At 38.9% G+C, this 18,555-nt stretch overlaps 2 protein-coding genes across 4 annotated transcripts; both read right to left on the bottom strand.

Moving 5' to 3' along the window:
- Positions 1 to 587: 587 nt before the first annotated feature.
- On the bottom strand, positions 588 to 10,099 carry chrna2b (cholinergic receptor, nicotinic, alpha 2b (neuronal)). Of its 2 annotated transcripts, none has more exons than XM_067572128.1 (6): positions 9,404 to 10,099; positions 4,156 to 4,307; positions 3,785 to 3,829; positions 3,462 to 3,571; positions 1,372 to 2,539; positions 588 to 1,119 (listed from the first exon to the last, which is right to left on the bottom strand). In XM_067572128.1, the coding sequence occupies exons 1-6, from the start codon at positions 9,468 to 9,470 to the stop codon at positions 994 to 996; spliced, it is 1,668 nt and encodes a 555-aa protein (XP_067428229.1). In that variant the 5' UTR covers positions 9,471 to 10,099; the 3' UTR covers positions 588 to 993. The 2 variants fall into 2 exon arrangements, with proteins under 2 accessions (XP_067428229.1, XP_067428230.1); XM_067572129.1 differs by having other exon boundaries at positions 9,413 to 10,099.
- Positions 10,100 to 10,586: 487 nt separating this feature from the next.
- On the bottom strand, positions 10,587 to 17,676 carry si:ch211-142k18.1 (uncharacterized). Of its 2 annotated transcripts, none has more exons than XM_067572880.1 (3): positions 17,529 to 17,676; positions 12,358 to 12,911; positions 10,587 to 11,774 (listed from the first exon to the last, which is right to left on the bottom strand). In XM_067572880.1, the coding sequence occupies exons 2-3, from the start codon at positions 12,903 to 12,905 to the stop codon at positions 11,636 to 11,638; spliced, it is 687 nt and encodes a 228-aa protein (XP_067428981.1). In that variant the 5' UTR covers positions 12,906 to 12,911; positions 17,529 to 17,676; the 3' UTR covers positions 10,587 to 11,635. The 2 variants fall into 2 exon arrangements, with proteins under 2 accessions (XP_067428981.1, XP_067428982.1); XM_067572881.1 differs by having other exon boundaries at positions 17,415 to 17,532.
- Between the last annotated feature and the right edge of the window lie 879 nt (positions 17,677 to 18,555).

The raw sequence follows: 18,555 nt of genomic DNA, 5'->3' as shown, positions 1-18,555 counted from the left end.
CTAACTGCCGTTTCTAATCCCAATTGTTACTTTAACAGCTGATTTATGCTTTACTGTAATGTCATTATTCGAGTTGTATCTCTCACATTAAGTTACAGAATATAACATTAGCAGTCACATTAGTGTAACACTGTAGCATGTTAAACTAACTAACTGCTGAAGAGATAATAGATTAAACATTTGCATGTTAACATTCAAAAATTGGTAATTATGCTAAAGGTATGTTAGCATGCTAATGTTAGCCCCAGTTTGTACCTCTCATGTATTAGCATACATTTGGGTCACAGAGGTTTCTCTAGAAGCTAATGAACTGGGCAAAGTTTGAAAAACCCACAAGGTTAGAAGACTCTTCTAACCATCTGGATAAAATAAATTCTGTCTGCTGCACAATTAAAAAGATTTTTAATTTGTTTCCAAAATTGCGACTCTGTTTCCTATCCAGGTAGCTGACGGGCTGCCATCTTTGTTTTGATACAGAAAGAGGGGGACAACTTGGCAAACAGGTTAAAAATCTTTCTTATGATTTAACAGGCAACATATTTTTTCATCTAGGTGGTTAGAAGAGTCTTTGGGGATTCTGGAAATACTGACAGAGAGTAAGTGTTTTTAAACTACCTTCTGGGTTTTTCAAACATTGCAGTTTAATTAATCTTTTAGAGAAACTGATTGTTACTTCTGACCCAAATGTTTGCTTATACATGAGAGGTACAAGAAAACACACAGATGAAAGTTGGTTAGCTGAGCCTGACATGCTGAGTCTAAGAGGTCCCAAAGTTAACGCTGTACAAAAGTGCCCCACTGATGATAAGAATCTAAAAATAGCAAAGTTCTCTATTCGTAATTTTGGTTTGGTGGTGTGTGGAGGTCATTACAGCCCTGAGGCCAGTAACATTCCCTGTCTTGAAGAGTTCAGCTATATTTTAAATGTCAAACATCACCCAGTGATGATGATTATGGATTTTTTTTTCTCTACTTGACTCTTCCTCATAAGCTCTAGATCATGCCAGCTAGCCAAGGAGGCAGGAAGAGGCCAATGGTCCCAAGCAGGCACACAATAATGAACATCCACAGAAAGATGCGGTCAATCACCATGGCGACATACTTCCAATCCTCTTTCACCTGTGTTGAATGAAGAGCAACAGAGAGGGAAAATCGTTATGGTAAAAGCCGTATAACAAAGTGCATTTAGACAATGTGGCAAACAGTACAGCACTTATCTCAACATGATCCATATACTCTGAGGAAGTTACTGTAATTGAGGACGATGAAGTAAATCATCAACATTTGCAGACTGACAGCGATGCAAATCAATGTTTTGTGTTTCAAGTGCCCGTCTGATAACAGTAGATGTGTTTTTTTATTGATACTCACACTGAAGTCCGCATCCTCAGCCCTCAGGTGGTCTGCAATGTAGTGCACTCCTTCCAGAGCACGCATAACACTTGGTGAAAGCAGGAATGCTGAGTCTGATACTGTATTATCAACTTTAGTCGGCCGCTGAGTGGGATTGACTCTGGTCCCTGTTAACTGTCTGTTCGTCCCTCCAACCCCCTCCTGCCGGTTCTGGCTGTTCTGCGGGTTTTTCTGTTGCGGTGGCGGAGTTGAACCTGGCGGTCTGGGTGAAGGAGGACGGAAGGAGAAATATGACGTCAGTGTTCCCAGTTCCAAGTCCTCATAGCAGCTTCTCTCAGGGTCCTCCAAGGTATTCCCATCTCTTAACCAGTTAGCCGAGGTGCTGAGGCAGTTGCCAGATTTGTACCCGGCTATCCGGCCCTGCCGCCGTTCTGCTGCTGCTTCCTGCTGGAGCAGCAACAGCCTGCGACGCCGGCCATCTGGCGCAGGCCGTCGCATGAACAACCAGCGCGGGATCAAGTCCAGGAACACAGAGTGGACCCAGCGGGGCATCTTGTGAGTGCTGGGAGAGCGATGGTGCACATTGAGCACGAAGACAGTGATGACGATGGACAGGGTGACAAAAATCATAGTAAAGAGGAGGTACTCGCCAATGAGCGGGATGACAAGGGATGTGGATGGAATGATCTCGGTGATGAGGAGGAGGAAGACAGTGAGGGACAGCAGCACAGAGATACACAAAGTGATCTTTTCACCACAGTCTGAGGGTAGATAAAAAACCAAGACAGTGAGGCAGGAGATCAGCAGACAGGGGATGATGAGGTTTATGGTGTAAAACAAAGGAAGCCTTCGGATGATGAAGAAATAGGTGATGTCAGGGTAGATCTCATGGCAGCAGTCGTACTTCTTCGTATTGTACGTCCCCACAGCGTTGATGATGGCCCATTCACCGCTCTCCCAGTAGTTGTTCAAGTCCACAGTGTTTTCAATTCGCTCCAGGTCGATCTTGGCCTTGTCATAGGTCCAAGAGCCAAACTTCATTTTGCAGTTCTGCTGATCGAAGGGGAAGAAGGTGACATCGATGCTGCAGGAGCTCTTGTAAATGGCAGGCGGGACCCAGCGAATTTTGCCCGTGTGGAATAGATGAGCCTTTGTCATATGGGTCACTGCAAACTCTCCATCAGCGCTGGAAGAGTAGACATTGTCATATGAGTAATGTTGACAAGTGAAACCTTAGTTTTAAATATATGAGAACAAAGGCTGATTTAGGAAAAAAAGATAAGCAATCATATCCTGCATTATGATGAGTTTTACTACCCTTTTGCCAATCTTTTTTTTATTTTAATTTTAGAAATCATACAGTGAAAATAGTTATCATTTTTAAGCAATCTTCTCTGCATTTATCGCTTAATGGTGATAATAGCTTCTCTACATAATGAGGAGTCTTTATCATTTCATCAGTCTCACACCTTTTTAATTTCACTTACAGATTTTAATTACACAGACTAAATGTAGCAGAACTCCATTATCCTTCTTGGTTTAATCTCCAGCGCTGGCGCAGCGCTGTGGAGATAGGCCTGGCTATGCGAGACTACCATAAGGTGCATTTAGGAGAAAGGAGAGATTTCTGAAAAGGATTAAACAATATGTTTCAAACTGAAGCAGTGCACATGTAGAAATTATCCTCACTTTTAAATGAGTATGCTGCACCAGTAGATATAGATGCACAATGCAAATGAAGTTAACAGAAATGTTTAACATACTTTACAAACTGAAAGAATTGTTTATGCTATATAATTTGAACTAGAGCTGTCTTAAAATGTCAGGATATGGAAATCATAGCAGAGAGCAGAGGAGTATTTGAGAAGTCCACTAGATGGCGTCATGCTCAAACCAGATATCATCCACTCAACAGGCATCTATGTACATGAGTCACTGTTAGACTCAGCTATTATGTTTGAGTGCATCCTGTACGATGGTATGATAACAAAAACCTTAACTTTAGAGTACTGTAAACAGAAACAGTGGCTTGTTCTGGTCATGCAAAACATAAAAAAGGTGTCTTTAACATTCTTATGTTATTCTTTTCTTGTGGTATGTTTGCTCACTTATTATAGAGGACGATGTCCGGTACCCATATGAGCTCTGATGGCACTCTTATGGATGTCACATTGTCATAGTCAGACGGTCTCCAGCGAAGCTTGTAGTCGTTCCACTCCTGTAAGATAAACACAATATACAGTAGGTGTGTTTGTTTGCAAAGCAATAACTTTTTAAATTATGTCATACAGAATCTGTTAGGGCAGCGTTTCATATTTTTAACATGTTATATTGCCAAATGCTTTCAGAGGAAAACAAAATCATCATTGAACATTGTTTAAATTGAAGATAACAGATATATCAACAGATAAATCAACATGTTTTTTCTAACCTGTTTTAGCCACACGTTGGTTGTCATCATTTGGTTCTTCTCATCCTAACAGATACAAAGAGAGCGGGAAAGAGATAGGTAGAGTCAAGACTGTCAGCTCGGGGTTCAGGACAGAAGAATATACAGTATGTGAGAGGTTGCTGGAAGTCTGTGAAAGCAGAGTCAAATATAGCTTGCAGCAACTTTAGTTCAATAACTTGATGGATGTGAAGTGTTGTGTAAGAGTTTTTTTGCTGTGACAGGGCAGAAAGTGCATATTCTAGTTTTCCAAAAGTTGGTTTTTGCTCCATACTGTTACATACATACCGTTGAAAACCTCATATAGTGTAAAACCTACAGAGTTAAAGTGTGACTTAAAGGTAAAGACTCACCACGTCAATGAGCTGCGCTATGGACAGTCCGAATTTGACAATGACCACATCAGAGATGTTTGGCACAGGTCTCGACCACTTGTTGTAACCAGCAAACAGCGTCTTGAAAAGCTCATCCTCGGCATGTGAGTGGGTCTTCTCATGACAGAGAACTGTGGATAAATAAATGTGGATAAAATTATTTTCTTTAATTTAAAAAGTATCCACTCTGTTAAAACATTTATAGGAGACAGATACAGCTTTGTCACATTTATTCAAGATTGTACAAATTAAATTCGAGATTAGATGTAAATATGCAGTTAATTAATCTATAAAATATGTCTTGAAACTATTTCTCTGTTGGAATCATGTGCAATATAATGTTTTTTCAACATTTAAAATCAGCCAAAACTAAAGTAACTGATATTAGAACAAATTACAGCCTGACAGATACTGGATTTTTGGGGCCGATGCCAATACCGATATTAGAGAGTAAAAAAATTCCGATATCGATATATCGGCCGATTACCTTATATATACAGAATATATACATAAACACTAATTTTTTGCAATAATCCCTCAAATCTTGGTTTTCTAACACTTGTGACAAAGATATATAATGTAATCATGATATTTTAGAGTTTAACAATAAACGTTATCATATAAAATGACGTCAGTGCACGTCATTTTCCCTGGGAATTTAGTAATTATAAATAACTACAAATAAAAAAAACTAAAAGTACAAAAAATATGTATATATTAAACTTTAATTAAGAGAAACTATCAAACATATATAAAATACTGCCTATATAACTTAAAAAAACAACAACAAACAAACATATATATCAGCGCCGATACCTATATATGTATCTGTGATAGGCAATATCGGCCAATAATATCGGCTGACCAATGTATCGGTCGGGCTCTAGAGCAAATGTCCCCTGATATTTTGACATCAAGGTCATTTTGACAGTTTTAACTCCATTCTATATTATCAATTAACTGCCATTCAGCATTATATAGATAATGTAAAGATTAAATGGAGAGTGAGTGATATGGAAGATGACAGCAGTGAGGAAGTTGCAGTGTATGTAAGAATCATATCCATGTTCTCTCATCCGTGTCTCCACTAGTCTCCACTTAGTAAATCAGGCTGGTGTAATATTGTGGCTTTTGGTCCTGTGAATGTATCGAGTCTAAGCACAGAAGCCCTCTCTAAACATCTAAGACTTTTCTTGGTAAAGTCTTATCGACTTTTCCACTTCTTAGCAAATCTTTTGATCTCTTGATCTTAGCTCTCCATGCGGATCGCCTGTTAAAATCTCTCAAGGTGAGCAGGTGGAGACTGGGGGAAGTATCTGTTCTCCACCCTTGGCTGCAACAACCACTTCAGCTCTGACTTTATCTCTGAGGTGTTATTGTTATAGGTGGCTTCACGGTGAGAGGTGGCTTAATCAAATTGATTTTGAAAATGCAGTCTAGACAGATTTGCATACAGCCTTAGACTGAGTCACTGTATTATTTTTCTGCAGAATGAATAGCATGGAAATAGACAGGAATCCCGTCCCTCTGGGATTACCGTTTCCCCTCCATCAGTGTAGTCAGAGTCAATTACACACATCATTACATGCTAGAGTTAAGTGGAGGTGAGCTAATTTCTCAGTACTGATGGTTGTTTATTGTCGAGCTGTCTGTCACTCTGTGTTACAACTGATGCATAAAACAATTAACTGACAGTTTTCACTTGAAGTGGAGAGTCACATTAGTGTGCGCTTGGGTGTGAGTGTGTACTATAGCCAGACTGATTTGGGATTTTTGAGGCAGATACTAGAGTTAAAATGATTGGTCGATGAAACGACTTGTGAAACTTAGCAACTATTTTGATAACTGACAGGTTGTTTAAGTCATTTTTCAAGCCAAACATTCCCTGGTTCCAGCTTCTCAAATGTGTGGATTTTCTGCTTTTCTTTAAATGATATTTACCTGAATATCTTTGGGAATTGTGGAGTGTTGAATAAAAAAAGCTGTTTGAAGACGTCACCTTGGACTTTGTGATGGATATTTTTAACATTTTTTCATACGCCAAATTATTAGAAAAAGCAATTATCAAATTATTCGGAAATTAAAATAATCATTAGTTGTAGCCCCAAAATATGAACTGAGTGGGACACTTTACAGCTGTAAAAAATACTATGTAATGGCGTTACTGCTTTAAACTACCTCAAACATATCTTTGGCATTACAGTAAAGCAATTTCTTGTTATCTATTGACTCACATATATGCCAATACTGCCAATAACAGCGATAAGCTAATATCTGCAGATTTATTGATTGGGCTCTAGTGTATACACTACATGTGGACCTGCGTTAGTCATTCATTCTGCTGTTATAACATTAAGTCATCATATTTTTACAGTTGGATAACATTTCATGATTAATGTAAAAAAATTTTTTTTCGCAAATAACCTATCTCTCTTCTTCCGCCTCTGGATTTATTTAAGGTCATTTGAAAGCATCACACCAAAGCCAAACCTGAAAAATCAATATAAAGATATCTAATTAGATGCCATTGGGTTTACATGCCATTAACACCCACTTTATCTGAGCTCTGTTTGGCAGTGTGAGGGTATAACGCAGCCCAATGAAGTGTGCTTCCATCAAGGATCCTAAAACAAGACCTTGGACTACCTGCATCTGGCAGCAGTCATGGTTGCTTAGCCAAGGCCACATCATTACCTGTCCAAGGGTGAGTTGTGGTTCTGAAGACCACACGGACAAGTCTTCATAACTCATTACTGTAGGACATTGGACTGTAGTCCAATGGAGGGTAACCAAGTGAGGGTCTAAATGCTACACAGAGATAACCTGAGGCATACATGCTAATCTGTTGAGGTGATTTATTGCCCATGTTAATTGCTTGGCATGAGGGGCTTTAGCAGAGAAAGGCTGGACCAATATGCAGATGCATTGCCAAACAAACCAAACAAATGCTTGTCTTAAAAAGGAGATCTGTGGATATTATAGTGGCTATTTAGGTGGCACAAAAATGTTTCAGTAGTGGTAGAAAAGAGGTAATGGACATGGTTAAGTATGTGAATTCACATTTAATTTGCCCAAGGTACACTTGTGCTCATCTCTGACCATCATGAGCTAATTTCATTCTGGCAAACAAGCACGCACCAGAGACTTCTATCTGCTCTCTTGACAGTCAGGGTGGCGTGTGTGTTCATCTGTCCGTGCATCTGGGAAGGACCAGATGTGAGGCTTGAAAAAAGGCTCTTGGGTGTCATAGATCAAAGACTCCTGCCAGCACAGACTTGAAATGAGATGACACCTCCAACATGCAGCACACTGGGCCATGGATGTTGGACTGTAGCCAAACCCCTTAGGCAAGGTGTATGAAACGCTGACCAGGTCAGCAGCTTCTCAGGCCAGAGGCGCTCTCGGTGAAATTGGACTGTCAAATACTTACAATAAAAAGTTTACTAAAAAAAAAAATGCAACAATTTTCTGTGAGTTTACTAAAATTGCAAGACTCACCAGCTGAACTCACTCAGCGTGATAATGAGAAAATAAGTGGACCTACACTGTACCTGTACAGATGGAGGCCGGGAACTTAAACCTACATTTAATATCTCAGTGTGTTTTTAAACCTCCTCTCACACATTTTACAAAAAGACATAGTGGGCACTAGTTTATGCACAAGTGGAAAGAGAAACATGTTCATGTAAAAGCTGCTGAATCCAGCTCTCCAGGGCTGCAACTAACGATTATTTCCTTTATTGATTAATCTGCTTATTATTTTGTCAATTCATCGATTAATTGTTTTGTCAATAAAATGTCAGAAAATAGTGAGATATGTCCATTATAATTTCCAAAAGTCAACAGTGGAGTCTAATTTTGTCTGACCAATAGTGCAAAACCCCACAGATAATCAATTTACTATAACTAATGACAGAAAAGCATTAAATCATCACATTTGAGCAGCTGAAACCAGCAAAAATGTTGGCATATTTGCATAGAAATTGATGAAAAACCATTATTAGATTATCAAAATAGCAAATTGGTTAATCAACTAATTGTTGCAGCTCTACAACTCTTGCACTTCATTGCTGGAGTTTAGGAATTTCATTCTGATGTTTACTACGCATCATACAATTAATGTGCATCTTTGTTTTTCTGTTTTTCAGAAACAAATCTGGCACCGTTAAGATTCACTAAAGCAATTTTAAGTGGTATATTTTGTCATTTTGGGGAACTTGATTTTAGTGAAATGATGTGCACAGTTTTTATCTCTTTGGCAATTTCTGAATTGACATTGCCAAGGAAAACTTCCAGATAGACTACTACTAGACTACACCAGGGCTGGGCGACATGGACAAAATAAAATATCACAATATGTTTTGACCAAATACCATGATATCGATATTGTGACAATATTGTAGGGATGACTATTGGTGCTTTCACAAAACATTTACACAATGAGACTTTTGATAAATAATCACTAGTAATGTTGATATAATGACTAAGTGGGTAAAGACAAAAAATAGAACAGCTAGATCAGTCTGGTAAGTTCAGAAAATGACATCACTTTACTGTAATGCAGCCTTTAAAATCAGGAAAAGACAACACTTAAGCCGTATCATGATATTACAATATCCAATATCTGAGATGATATCTTGTCTCATATCACGATAATGATATAATATCAATATATTGCCCAGATCTCCTTTACACCTTCAGTATTTTGCCAGCTAGTTTCAGTAAAACTAAATATAAGTGACCAAGGACTGTTGAAAAAGGGTTTCCTACATTAATATGCAATGAAGAGTTCATTCATTCAGAGTAAATTTTTGGCTGTCATAGTTCTGCTTTAAGAGAACATTAATACTGGTGGGGCACTGTAGCACAGTACTAAGGTGTGAAAAACAAACAGACCTTTCTCTCACACCAGGCGATGATTTAACTAAATATGAGAAAAAGATTATGGGAGTTGTGGGTGAAAAGCGCGCAGGTGAGAGGAACGACAGGTAGCGACTTTTAATAATTCTGGGGTCCTCTGTCCTTTTTAAAGTGGAAGTTTATCAGTTCCTCAGTTTATCAGCAATCTGTATAAATGTGTGGTAGCACTCGGACTGTCGTGTATTACACAATTAGCATTGTCCCTGGTAAAATCTATGCTTAAACTTGACATTTTGCTTTTGCGACTGACATAAACGTTTCTTTTCTGTGAAACCACGAGGACATTTTTTTTTAAAAAACTACTTACCTGACTTACATAAGAGTAGCGACCAGAGAATAGCCGTCCTCACAGGGAACAGGTGGTTGTATCCCATTTTCTGGTTGTAAAGAGTCCAACTTCACCGGAGAGCACGCAGTCCACTGTCAAAACGTTATCTTGAAAGCGTGATGTGTGCGCAAAATCTGTCATCTTCGCAGCTGGGAGGCATATCAGGACAAGTTCACCACTACACTTACTACATCTGCTTTTATATCAGTGGGCGGGGAGTGAGTATGACGAATAACTTTACTGTCTTTTTCCCCTGAAGCCCAGCATCGATAGCTGTGTCACACTTCTCACTATCAACCTTGTTCAGACCCGGTGAGAACGAGAACTGTACCTTCCTTTTCTGCGCTCCAAAAGCCGGTCGGAGAGCTATCCATCACACGGTGCTGAATCAAAGGAGCGGCACTGTAACACTGGCTACCTCGAGTGTAATTGTAGAATTAGTTCACAATACTGTCTATACTATTCTGGTGTTAAGAAAATAATTCTTGGAAAATAGTCCGGTTTGTTTCTTCCCTAAATTATCCACACAATTGCGCCTTTTTACGCACGGTGCCAAGAATTTACGCTCCTAGATGGCCCTGTTTTAATTCGAAACTAGGTATTTTCCATGTTTAGGAGCCATTTTAATTGGCCACTCTGGTCTGTCAGGTTCGCAAAATAGCATCCACCTTGAGAGGACAGGACACATCTGAGCACTTAGCGTCTTTCATCTGGTACCTATACTGTAACAGTCCTCCCCTCCTCCTTTGTCTCTCTCTATACTGCTCTCTCTCTCTCTCTCTCTCTCTCTCTCTCTCTCTCTCTCTCTCTCACACACACACACACACACACACACACACACACACACACATACACACGCACATATAAACCCTGTGAACTATGTGGGAGCTTGCATGTATTGAAAATGATCTGCCAAATAAATTCCATTAGATCCAGTTTGCTCCAAAAGTGTATAAAGACTTACAATTTATAGTATTTATTTAGTAAAACACTGAAGGATGAATGATGAGTGACACATGCAGCTCAACAAACGTCCATTGGGATATTTCTGTGTAAAACAGCTAGAGGGCAGAGTAGTTGAATGAAAATGCTTTGTGAACTTTTAGTTTCCCCTCAGAGTATTCAGATGAGCAGAAGCTGCGGAAGCGAGGAAACATAATGTTGATTTAATATTAATTGCTGTTTATTAAATGAAACATACAACACATTGTACAGTACGTTGCAAATTCATAATGATACACATTTTATGATTGCTAAAAAATAAAAGCCATTTCTCTCATGAGTCCTGGCGGGGTTACAGGAAAGAGAGAATAGCACAATGGACCTTGACACACAACCAAAGCATGATTCGCGCATTTGAACGGTTAAAAGCCAACTAACACACAGTTTGTTTGTTTTTTAAAGCTTTATACATATTTAGATTCTCCTAAACCATAATTTCAATCACAATTTATTATTCCTTATTATTGTATCCAGCAGCAGGATGTAAAACGTCATCAGGTTTCCTTATGGTGCGTTTGTGTGTGTCCCTTCTCATTTTCTTCCTGATGACAGGAATCGTCTTATAGTTTATACAATATTTTGTCCTTCATCCACAGGTTTTTGCATATTTTCCCCCCAAATAACAAATATCCCTCAATAGCTCAGCCCAATGTGTCCGTCTTCTCCCCTTTTTCCACAGCAAAACCAAAATCTCCATTAAAACACACCAGTCATCCTGAGCGTATCCTGGCCTCCATCCTTACCCCGGAACCAGATGGCCCATACATAGCTCCCTCTGGAGAAGACTATCAGAGTCATTATGCTTGGGCTCTGAAGGCCAATCTAGTGTGATCCATAAACACTCAATTTGGCTCAAACCTGCACCACACAATGTTGCCGCGTTTGACCTCACCAGATTTTCAGAATAATGCCTGGATGGAAAATAATATTTTATGGGTTACAGGGTTATAACATCAGTTTTAATCCCACAATTCTTTTGTTTTCTGTGTTCTCTCAAAGTTTCTTTTTTTTTAAACCGTGTTGACTCGTACATTTTTGATATAATGGTCAAGTTGACACTCAAGTTGTGTCTCTCTATAGGTAAAATAATTGCTGTAGGTCTTATTTCCCTTGAATGACTGATTATTTTGGATCTCACACAGATACAAAACATCATTCACAAGTTAAGAGGATGACGTGAGCAGTGCCTAAACACTGTTCAGCTCTTCTTTAGCGATGGATTTTGACAATGTCTTTCAGCTGCTTGGTGAAGGAGGCATGCAGGGCCTTCGATGAGCTCTCCAGCCGGTTGGCGATGTCCGCGGCAGCACGAAGCATGTCTTCAAAGGCCAAGGTCTCTTCTCTGATTCTGCCCCCGAAGACCAACAGTCCAGGTCATCAAAGGTGGAGTGATGGGAGGAAGAAAACACCACACATTGGAAGAAAGAAATGGGCAGATGTGGAGAGAGAAAAGTAAGTGAAGGTAGAGTTAAGGACATAATACTGCATACTGTACATTATAAAGGGGGTAATACATATGGTTCCTGTTGGTGTACTATTGTTAGATTAATCAATAATTAAAGTAATCGTTAGTTGCCACCCTAGTAGATATATTCTCTTCACAGTCTGAGGTGCCTGGGGTTCTCTCTTGGTGTGGACTTGCAGGCACTGATGAGGTCAAAGCTTCATTGCTAAATATCACATTTCTGTATTCACATATTAAACTCTTTTCATGTGAGTCGGCTGACAGAAATAACAATAAAACAGTAGCCATCAAAGAAAATGCCAACTACGTGATGAATGGCAAATGATTTCCTCTCTCTGCCATAATTTGAGCACAGACCTGTGTTCTGTTCTGGTCTTTTTTAGCTGCTCTCTGCACATTTCAACCTTAAAGTTAATAAAACTCAGCACAGACTTATCAACTTGAAAAACTGATTGTCTGCACTCACTTCTGCATCCCAATGAGAACGTCCAGTGCGTCCCCTGCCAGCTGCTTTTCGAGATCTTCTTCAGCTTTCTCAACCACCTCGTGGCAGTTCTTGGTTTCGTTTTGGATGCCATCGATATTTTCCTTGATCACGTCTTCGTAGCTCTGATCTCCCAGCTCTGCCCCCACGTACTGCACCAAGTTCTCCATCACCGCCTTGTTTCCATGCTGGATGGCCTGCAGATAGGCCAACTCCTCTTTCTCGGCCTTCAGCCTTCGAGCTGAAGCTGTGCTGGTGCTGAAGTGGACCGAGCACTTGTCCGGTTGGGGATCGTAGTGCAGCGTAGGTGAGGGTGAGGGCGATGGTGAAAATGCAGTTGATGTGATCCAGTCATGGTTGTTTCTCATCCTCACAGGCTCATCACCAACTGCCTGGGATGTGTCATTGGTGGCCATTATCGCAGAGTAAATGTCAGAGCCTGAACCCCAATCACCATCCCCACTTTGGCAGAGTGTTGGGGTTGCCATGGATACCCAGGCCAAGATGAAGGGCATCCAACAACGCCACATGGTAACCTGGAAAGAGGTGGAGGTTAGTGACTGTGTATAACTTTTGCAAACATGATATTGACAGATGAAGGAGCAGTTAGACATTTTGGAAAATAATAATAATAATAAGTACACTTATTTGATTTCTTGCACAAAGTTAGATGAGAAAATCAATATATCTCTCATATCTATCTGCTAAATATGATGCCAGAGCCAGCAGCCAGTTAGCCTAGCTTAGCATAAAGACTGGAGAGAGGGAAACAGATAATACACCTACAAGAACCTCAAAACCTCGGTAAGACAAGACAAAACAATAAATAATCTGACACAAAACCCCTCAGAAAACTCCAATTTGTTGTTTGTCCTCTTTCATTTCTGTATAGATAAAATAAACAAGATGTAACAGGCTAATTAATGAGCTTTAGAGGTGCTGCTTAGCAGATTTTACAGTCAGATAGAGCCATGGACATAAGAGTAATTATCACATCCTTCAAAATGAACTAATTCACTCAGTGTCTCTAGTGGTAATCACCAAATATGTCAAGATGCTAAGATAAAAGAAATGTAAATTAGTGTTTCAATCGTCTTTAAAAGTCTGTACTTGCAGAACCTTCTAGCACCGAGGGAAATATTCAGTACGGACCCTCATTTGTCTTCTATCACCTCTTTAAATCAAAGCTTCTTCACTCTGCTCCTTAAATCATCAAGGACAAACACTTCAATTTTTACATGAATTAGCTGTGAATTCAAAGAACCACAAACCACATCTCCCATGGTACTTTCTTTATCTCCACGTTTTAAACAGCTTCATTCAAATCACAGTAAACATTGCTGATAACTATTATGCCAAAAGAAAGGTGTTCTGGTGGTTTCAAAAGGCTTAACACATACAGGGAGCTTAAATCTGTCTCATGACCTTTAGACTTTTATTGTATGCATTCCCCCAGTTCTCATGCCATCTTCTGTTTAATCATTAATACTGTCATGGATCAAAAAATGTGACACTCTGAATGTCACACTGTATATTTTAGCAGTGACCATTCAACTAAACATACATCTTTTCCTGATGTATGTCTAATGTAATAAATTGCAATTTATTGTATTTTATTAAAGATTTAATTTTGTTATTTATTGTATTTAGTTAAAGAAAAAAACTGTTGTGCAGGCTGCTTTACTAATGGAAGAATTGATCTTGCTTTCATCAAGTCCCACATTACCAGAGATGGATTATGCATAGTACTGGACCACCCTCTGTTAGAAGGAAATCCACGTCAACATCTCTTAATCGTGTGTTTCCTGGAAAGTTAGATTGTTTATTTGTGCTTTTTTGACTGCTTTTCAACGCTATTGGTGTAAAAATATATTTGGAATTATTTTTTGAAAATATTTTCTTTGGCAAGCTGTGTGCTGCTTGTGTTGTGGTGATATACTGGAGAGGGCCTCCGAGCTCAGTGGTTGGGTTGAGTTGTCTCACACTGGGGCTGTAAAATCTGACACAACTCCTTTTAGCAGTGTTTGTGTTGTTTTTGGTAACTCTCAGTCTCTCTGGGGATCCTTCGAAACATCTATTCACCTCGTAAATCCTGACAACACATGAGAGGACAGAGAGCGAGTGAGTTGCTTTTGTTAAATCTCTATTTTCTGCACATCAGGTGACCGCCCCTCTGCATGTTCAGTCAAACATCAGTGTCACTTTGTCATTTTCCAGACTGCTATCCGTGCGTCTCTCCTCTGCATCTGGAAATATATTTAAAAACACGAACCGGGTCGCAGAGCTCTTTCTGCTGTCAGAGCACATTTGGTTTCAGCTGTAACCCAGTTTACTCTTACAGCAGCCTTGAAACTATTTCAGCTTCTCATAGCTGAAGTCAAAATTTAACTCAGTCGACCTGCACCTATTGCCATGTTTTGTTGAGAAACACGGAATGAATGCCTAGTCATGCCTGCTGCTAGAACGGGCACCGTAAAATTGTCTATTTATTTTAAGATGAGTTGCAGTGTGGCCCAAAACCCATAAAACAACCAACTGCTGGCTGCTCCCTCCCTCTCTCTGTTTCTGATTACTTTAAATGATGACCTCACATATGCTACAGCAGCTGTAAGAAGAATATTTGCAGAACCCTTCAAATCAATCCCGACTGCAAGTAGAGACACAATCCCGGAGCCTTACATCACGATGTTAGGGTAATGAGTTTGCTCATTGCTTTTGATTTACATGTGCAGTGTGAAAGACCGGCTGTTATCACCCTCTAGCAAAAAATGATTTAATGAGTTTTTCTAGAGGCGGTACATGCCATGATGAGAATATGCAATGCATTAGTGAACATCTCATACTGTATGAATGGGATATTATTTTTATTTGGCCAGTTTAAATATATGATATTTACCACAAACAGCACTGCATCGTGTCCTTAAACCCAGCGCTAAGTGTGCTAATCATGAAAAGAACATTTAAACGTGTCTTTTACATTTAAGTAATTTTAAAAAGAGTTGATAAGGTCCAGAAAACACACTTGTTGATCAATTTCATGTGAAACCTGTGATAAGGTGAGAGCAGGAAACACATCTCCATCCTCAGAGACATTTACAGCTCTTAAACTGCAGAGCAGCAGCACAGCATGTCCAAAACTTTTTACTACTCTGAACTTTTACTGCACTCGTTTGGATGTTGATAAATGAAAACCTCATGGCATAGAGTGACAATATTTCCAGCCTGATGACAGAATACACCCAAATAGAAATGTTATTCATCCTAAAATATAACTTAACTATCTCTGTGTTCAATTACCATCTCAGCAGTAAAAGGCACAAGTCAAAGGACATTTAGTGACATTAATTCAGTCTCTAAAAAGCTGGCTAACTCGAGGCACACATGCTCCTTTGTGTATCACACATTGGCAGGAGCAGTTGCCTTTGTCTTTGGAAAATGGCTGCATAATTTCCACACAGGCGTCTTATGGTTGAGTTGAAACAGTGTTTGTGTTAGACTCTCTGTGGCCTGTAGTGACCCTTTTTTGGCTTCGCTCTGAAGGTTCTGTCATTGTGAAGTAGCTTTTATGGGCTGAGTTTTCTCTTGGCTTAAAATAGCAGAAGCTTGCCTGCAGGAGGAAAGCAGTTTGCCTCCACGAGCTCAGAATACCATTAGGAGATTTCAGTTCTTGTTTGTTCTTGTTTGGAATAATCAAAAAAAAAATAGAGGGAGAATGATTAATTGATTAGTTCATCGACAGAAGATAGTATATCAGCAACAATTTTCATAATTGATAATTCTTTTAAGTAGGGTTTTGAACTGATGGTTAGACAAAACAAGCCAATTAAATATGTCAGCTTGGGCTCTGGGAATTGTGATGGACATTCTTCAGTTTCTGACAACAATTAATTTATTAATTGAGAAAACAATCAGAAGATTGATTGATGATGAAAATAAAAATGAGTTGCAGCCCTGAAAAGCAAAAACTTAATATGCTGAAAAAAAACCCCTACACAATATTAATTGATTTAGCATACAACTCAAATACAACTAAAATTAATTCCTTCCATTATAACAAAATTTTAGAAGATTTATCAGCTTAGACTATGGCCATTATGCATGTTGATGGTGCTGTAGGTTGCACAAATATTTAATATAAAATATGCGATTGGTTGGGGGTGTCCTGGTGGCCTAATAAATGTAAATGATCATAAAAAGAATTTAAAAAAAAAATGTGATTGGTTGAAGAAATCAGAGGTACTTTTCCCAATTTGAATGAAGTAATTAAAACAATGAATTTATAAATTATGTCATTTGCAAAATTTGCCAATCAAATCTCTGTATTCCATCCTTTTAGTTATAAACGTGCATGTTTAGTTTCATGTTTCACCCTCCTTAGTTATGGGTCAGAGATAATCTGAGGTTTTGTAGGGGGCTGCAGCTTGGCCCTGTGGCCCCTCTTGTCAAAGTCTGAGCAGGTGTGTTTCACAGGTGTCACAACACTCAACCGCTTTAATGTCGCTATGACAACAAGATCTTTGGCAGTGAGCCATTAGAGCTCAGAGAGGCCTCGCAGGTTCAGTGTTGACATACAGTTAAATTACAGTGAACCATGTAAGGTGGAAACATACTTGGCAGCGTTATTAATCAAAAAGACAAGTAAAGACATGTTTGATCACACACACATCCACACATATACACAGATACCATTTACTGTATATATATATATATATATATATATATATATATATATATATATATATACACATACATATTCTGTACATCTGACATAGAAAAAAGTCACCTCTCTGTTCCTCTTACTTAAATCTTTAAAAGTTTAAAGCAACCATCCGCATCAATAAACATATTTTAAAACTTAATAATAATAATTTAATCAACTGTGTATAATGAAGTGTAAAGGCCATACAGTTTTAATAGTAGGCTCATTGTTAATTCAAGTTATATTTCTCTACTTTTACCAATGGAGTGTAAGGAGAGAGAGCCCCAGCCTCCCATTATACTCAAACTAAAAGTTTCATAAATCCAAAAAACAAACTTACCAAACTCCAGTAATTTTTCACAGCTAAATTCTGCCACTTCCACTTTTTCAGTCAAGCAAAACGATTCAAAGTGTTCAGGTCTACTATTCACAAGCACAGAGAACAAATACTCACTCCGTTTCCTTCTTCATGTCAGGGAAAAAAAATGCAGACACACGCACACACAATCAGGGTTTGGCTGGAGAGTGTGGTCGTCTGTGTGCCCCCGTCTGCTGTTGGAAGGGGATGGTAGGGGAGGGGGATGTTTGTAGAAAAGCCTGAAACTCAATGATTTCTTTCTTTGCAGTGGAAAGAGGGGCTGGCAAAAGGAGGGGTGAAGAGGGGGCGTAATCTACTTCACATCTGTGGGCTCTGGTGGGGGAAATGAGGGGGGAAATGCCTTTTTATGACCATGCTGGATATACATTTCCCATTTATTCTAGGAATGGACCCATTAAAATATGTAGGTGTGTAGTTAGGTCATTTAAAATGACACTCTTTTTCACACTCTTTTTTCCCAGCAGTTGTTTTCTCAAAAACACTTTAAAGTATTGGGGTCTAGAGAAGAAAGGAGAGGAGTAACACAATGTAAAAACTAAACTAAATTTAGAAATCGTTTTTGTACTTGCAGCAAAATGAAAATGCAGCCAAATTTTAGTGATACTAAAAGCTGATTGTGTAAAGAGTCCTTAGTTTTTCACCTGAATATTATTGGCCACATGAGCATCCCAGTGACTTATTTGGAGCTACATAGCATGTGATCAATGTCTTCCAACCCAGTCTCACATCAAAATGTGTAATAGCTACATTGGTCCACAGCGCAAAATATATTAGTTTTACAATAATGGCTCTAAAATTGTATTAATGTTTTTCTTTGACCTATTCTTTTCTATTGGCCTGCGTCCACGTCACATGACTGTCAAGTTTCTGTTTGCGAAAACAAACAAAATGGCTGCCATTCCTTTTATTCGCAGAGGAAAATGCAATATTTTAAGATAGTTTCAGCATTTCTAGCGAGAAATGTGCATTTTATTTTCATAATCTTCGTTCAGTGAATGTATATGATGTTTAGTTTGTTAGTTAGATTTAGATTTAGATTAGAAGATTTTTTCAGGCTTTCAAATCGTTACTTTGGTGGTTGCTATGGATGCTGCTATCAGTG

Source organism: Thunnus thynnus, chromosome 18 (genome assembly GCF_963924715.1).
Source record: "Thunnus thynnus chromosome 18, fThuThy2.1, whole genome shotgun sequence".
NCBI lineage: Eukaryota > Metazoa > Chordata > Actinopteri > Scombriformes > Scombridae > Thunnus > Thunnus thynnus.
Note: the sequence above shows the minus strand (reverse complement) of the source record. Positions and strands in the feature narration are given on the sequence as shown.

Bases quoted from the DNA above. Each gene is read 5' to 3' on its own strand.
- si:ch211-142k18.1 (XM_067572880.1), bottom strand. From the start codon at position 12,905: ATGTGGCGTTGTTGGATGCCCTTCATCTTGGCCTGGGTATCCATGGCA. The intron at 11,775-12,357 runs GTGAGTGCAGAC...CTTCGGGGGCAG, and splicing joins GTTCTCATTGGGATGCAGAA to AATCAGAGAAGAGACCTTGG.
- chrna2b (XM_067572128.1), bottom strand. From the start codon at position 9,470: ATGGGATACAACCACCTGTTCCCTGTGAGGACGGCTATTCTCTGGTCG. The intron at 4,308-9,403 runs GTAAGTAGTTTT...ATTTATCCACAG, and splicing joins GCTACTCTTATGTAAGTCAG to TTCTCTGTCATGAGAAGACC. The intron at 1,120-1,371 runs GTGAGTATCAAT...CATTCAACACAG, and splicing joins CTGAGGATGCGGACTTCAGT to GTGAAAGAGGATTGGAAGTA.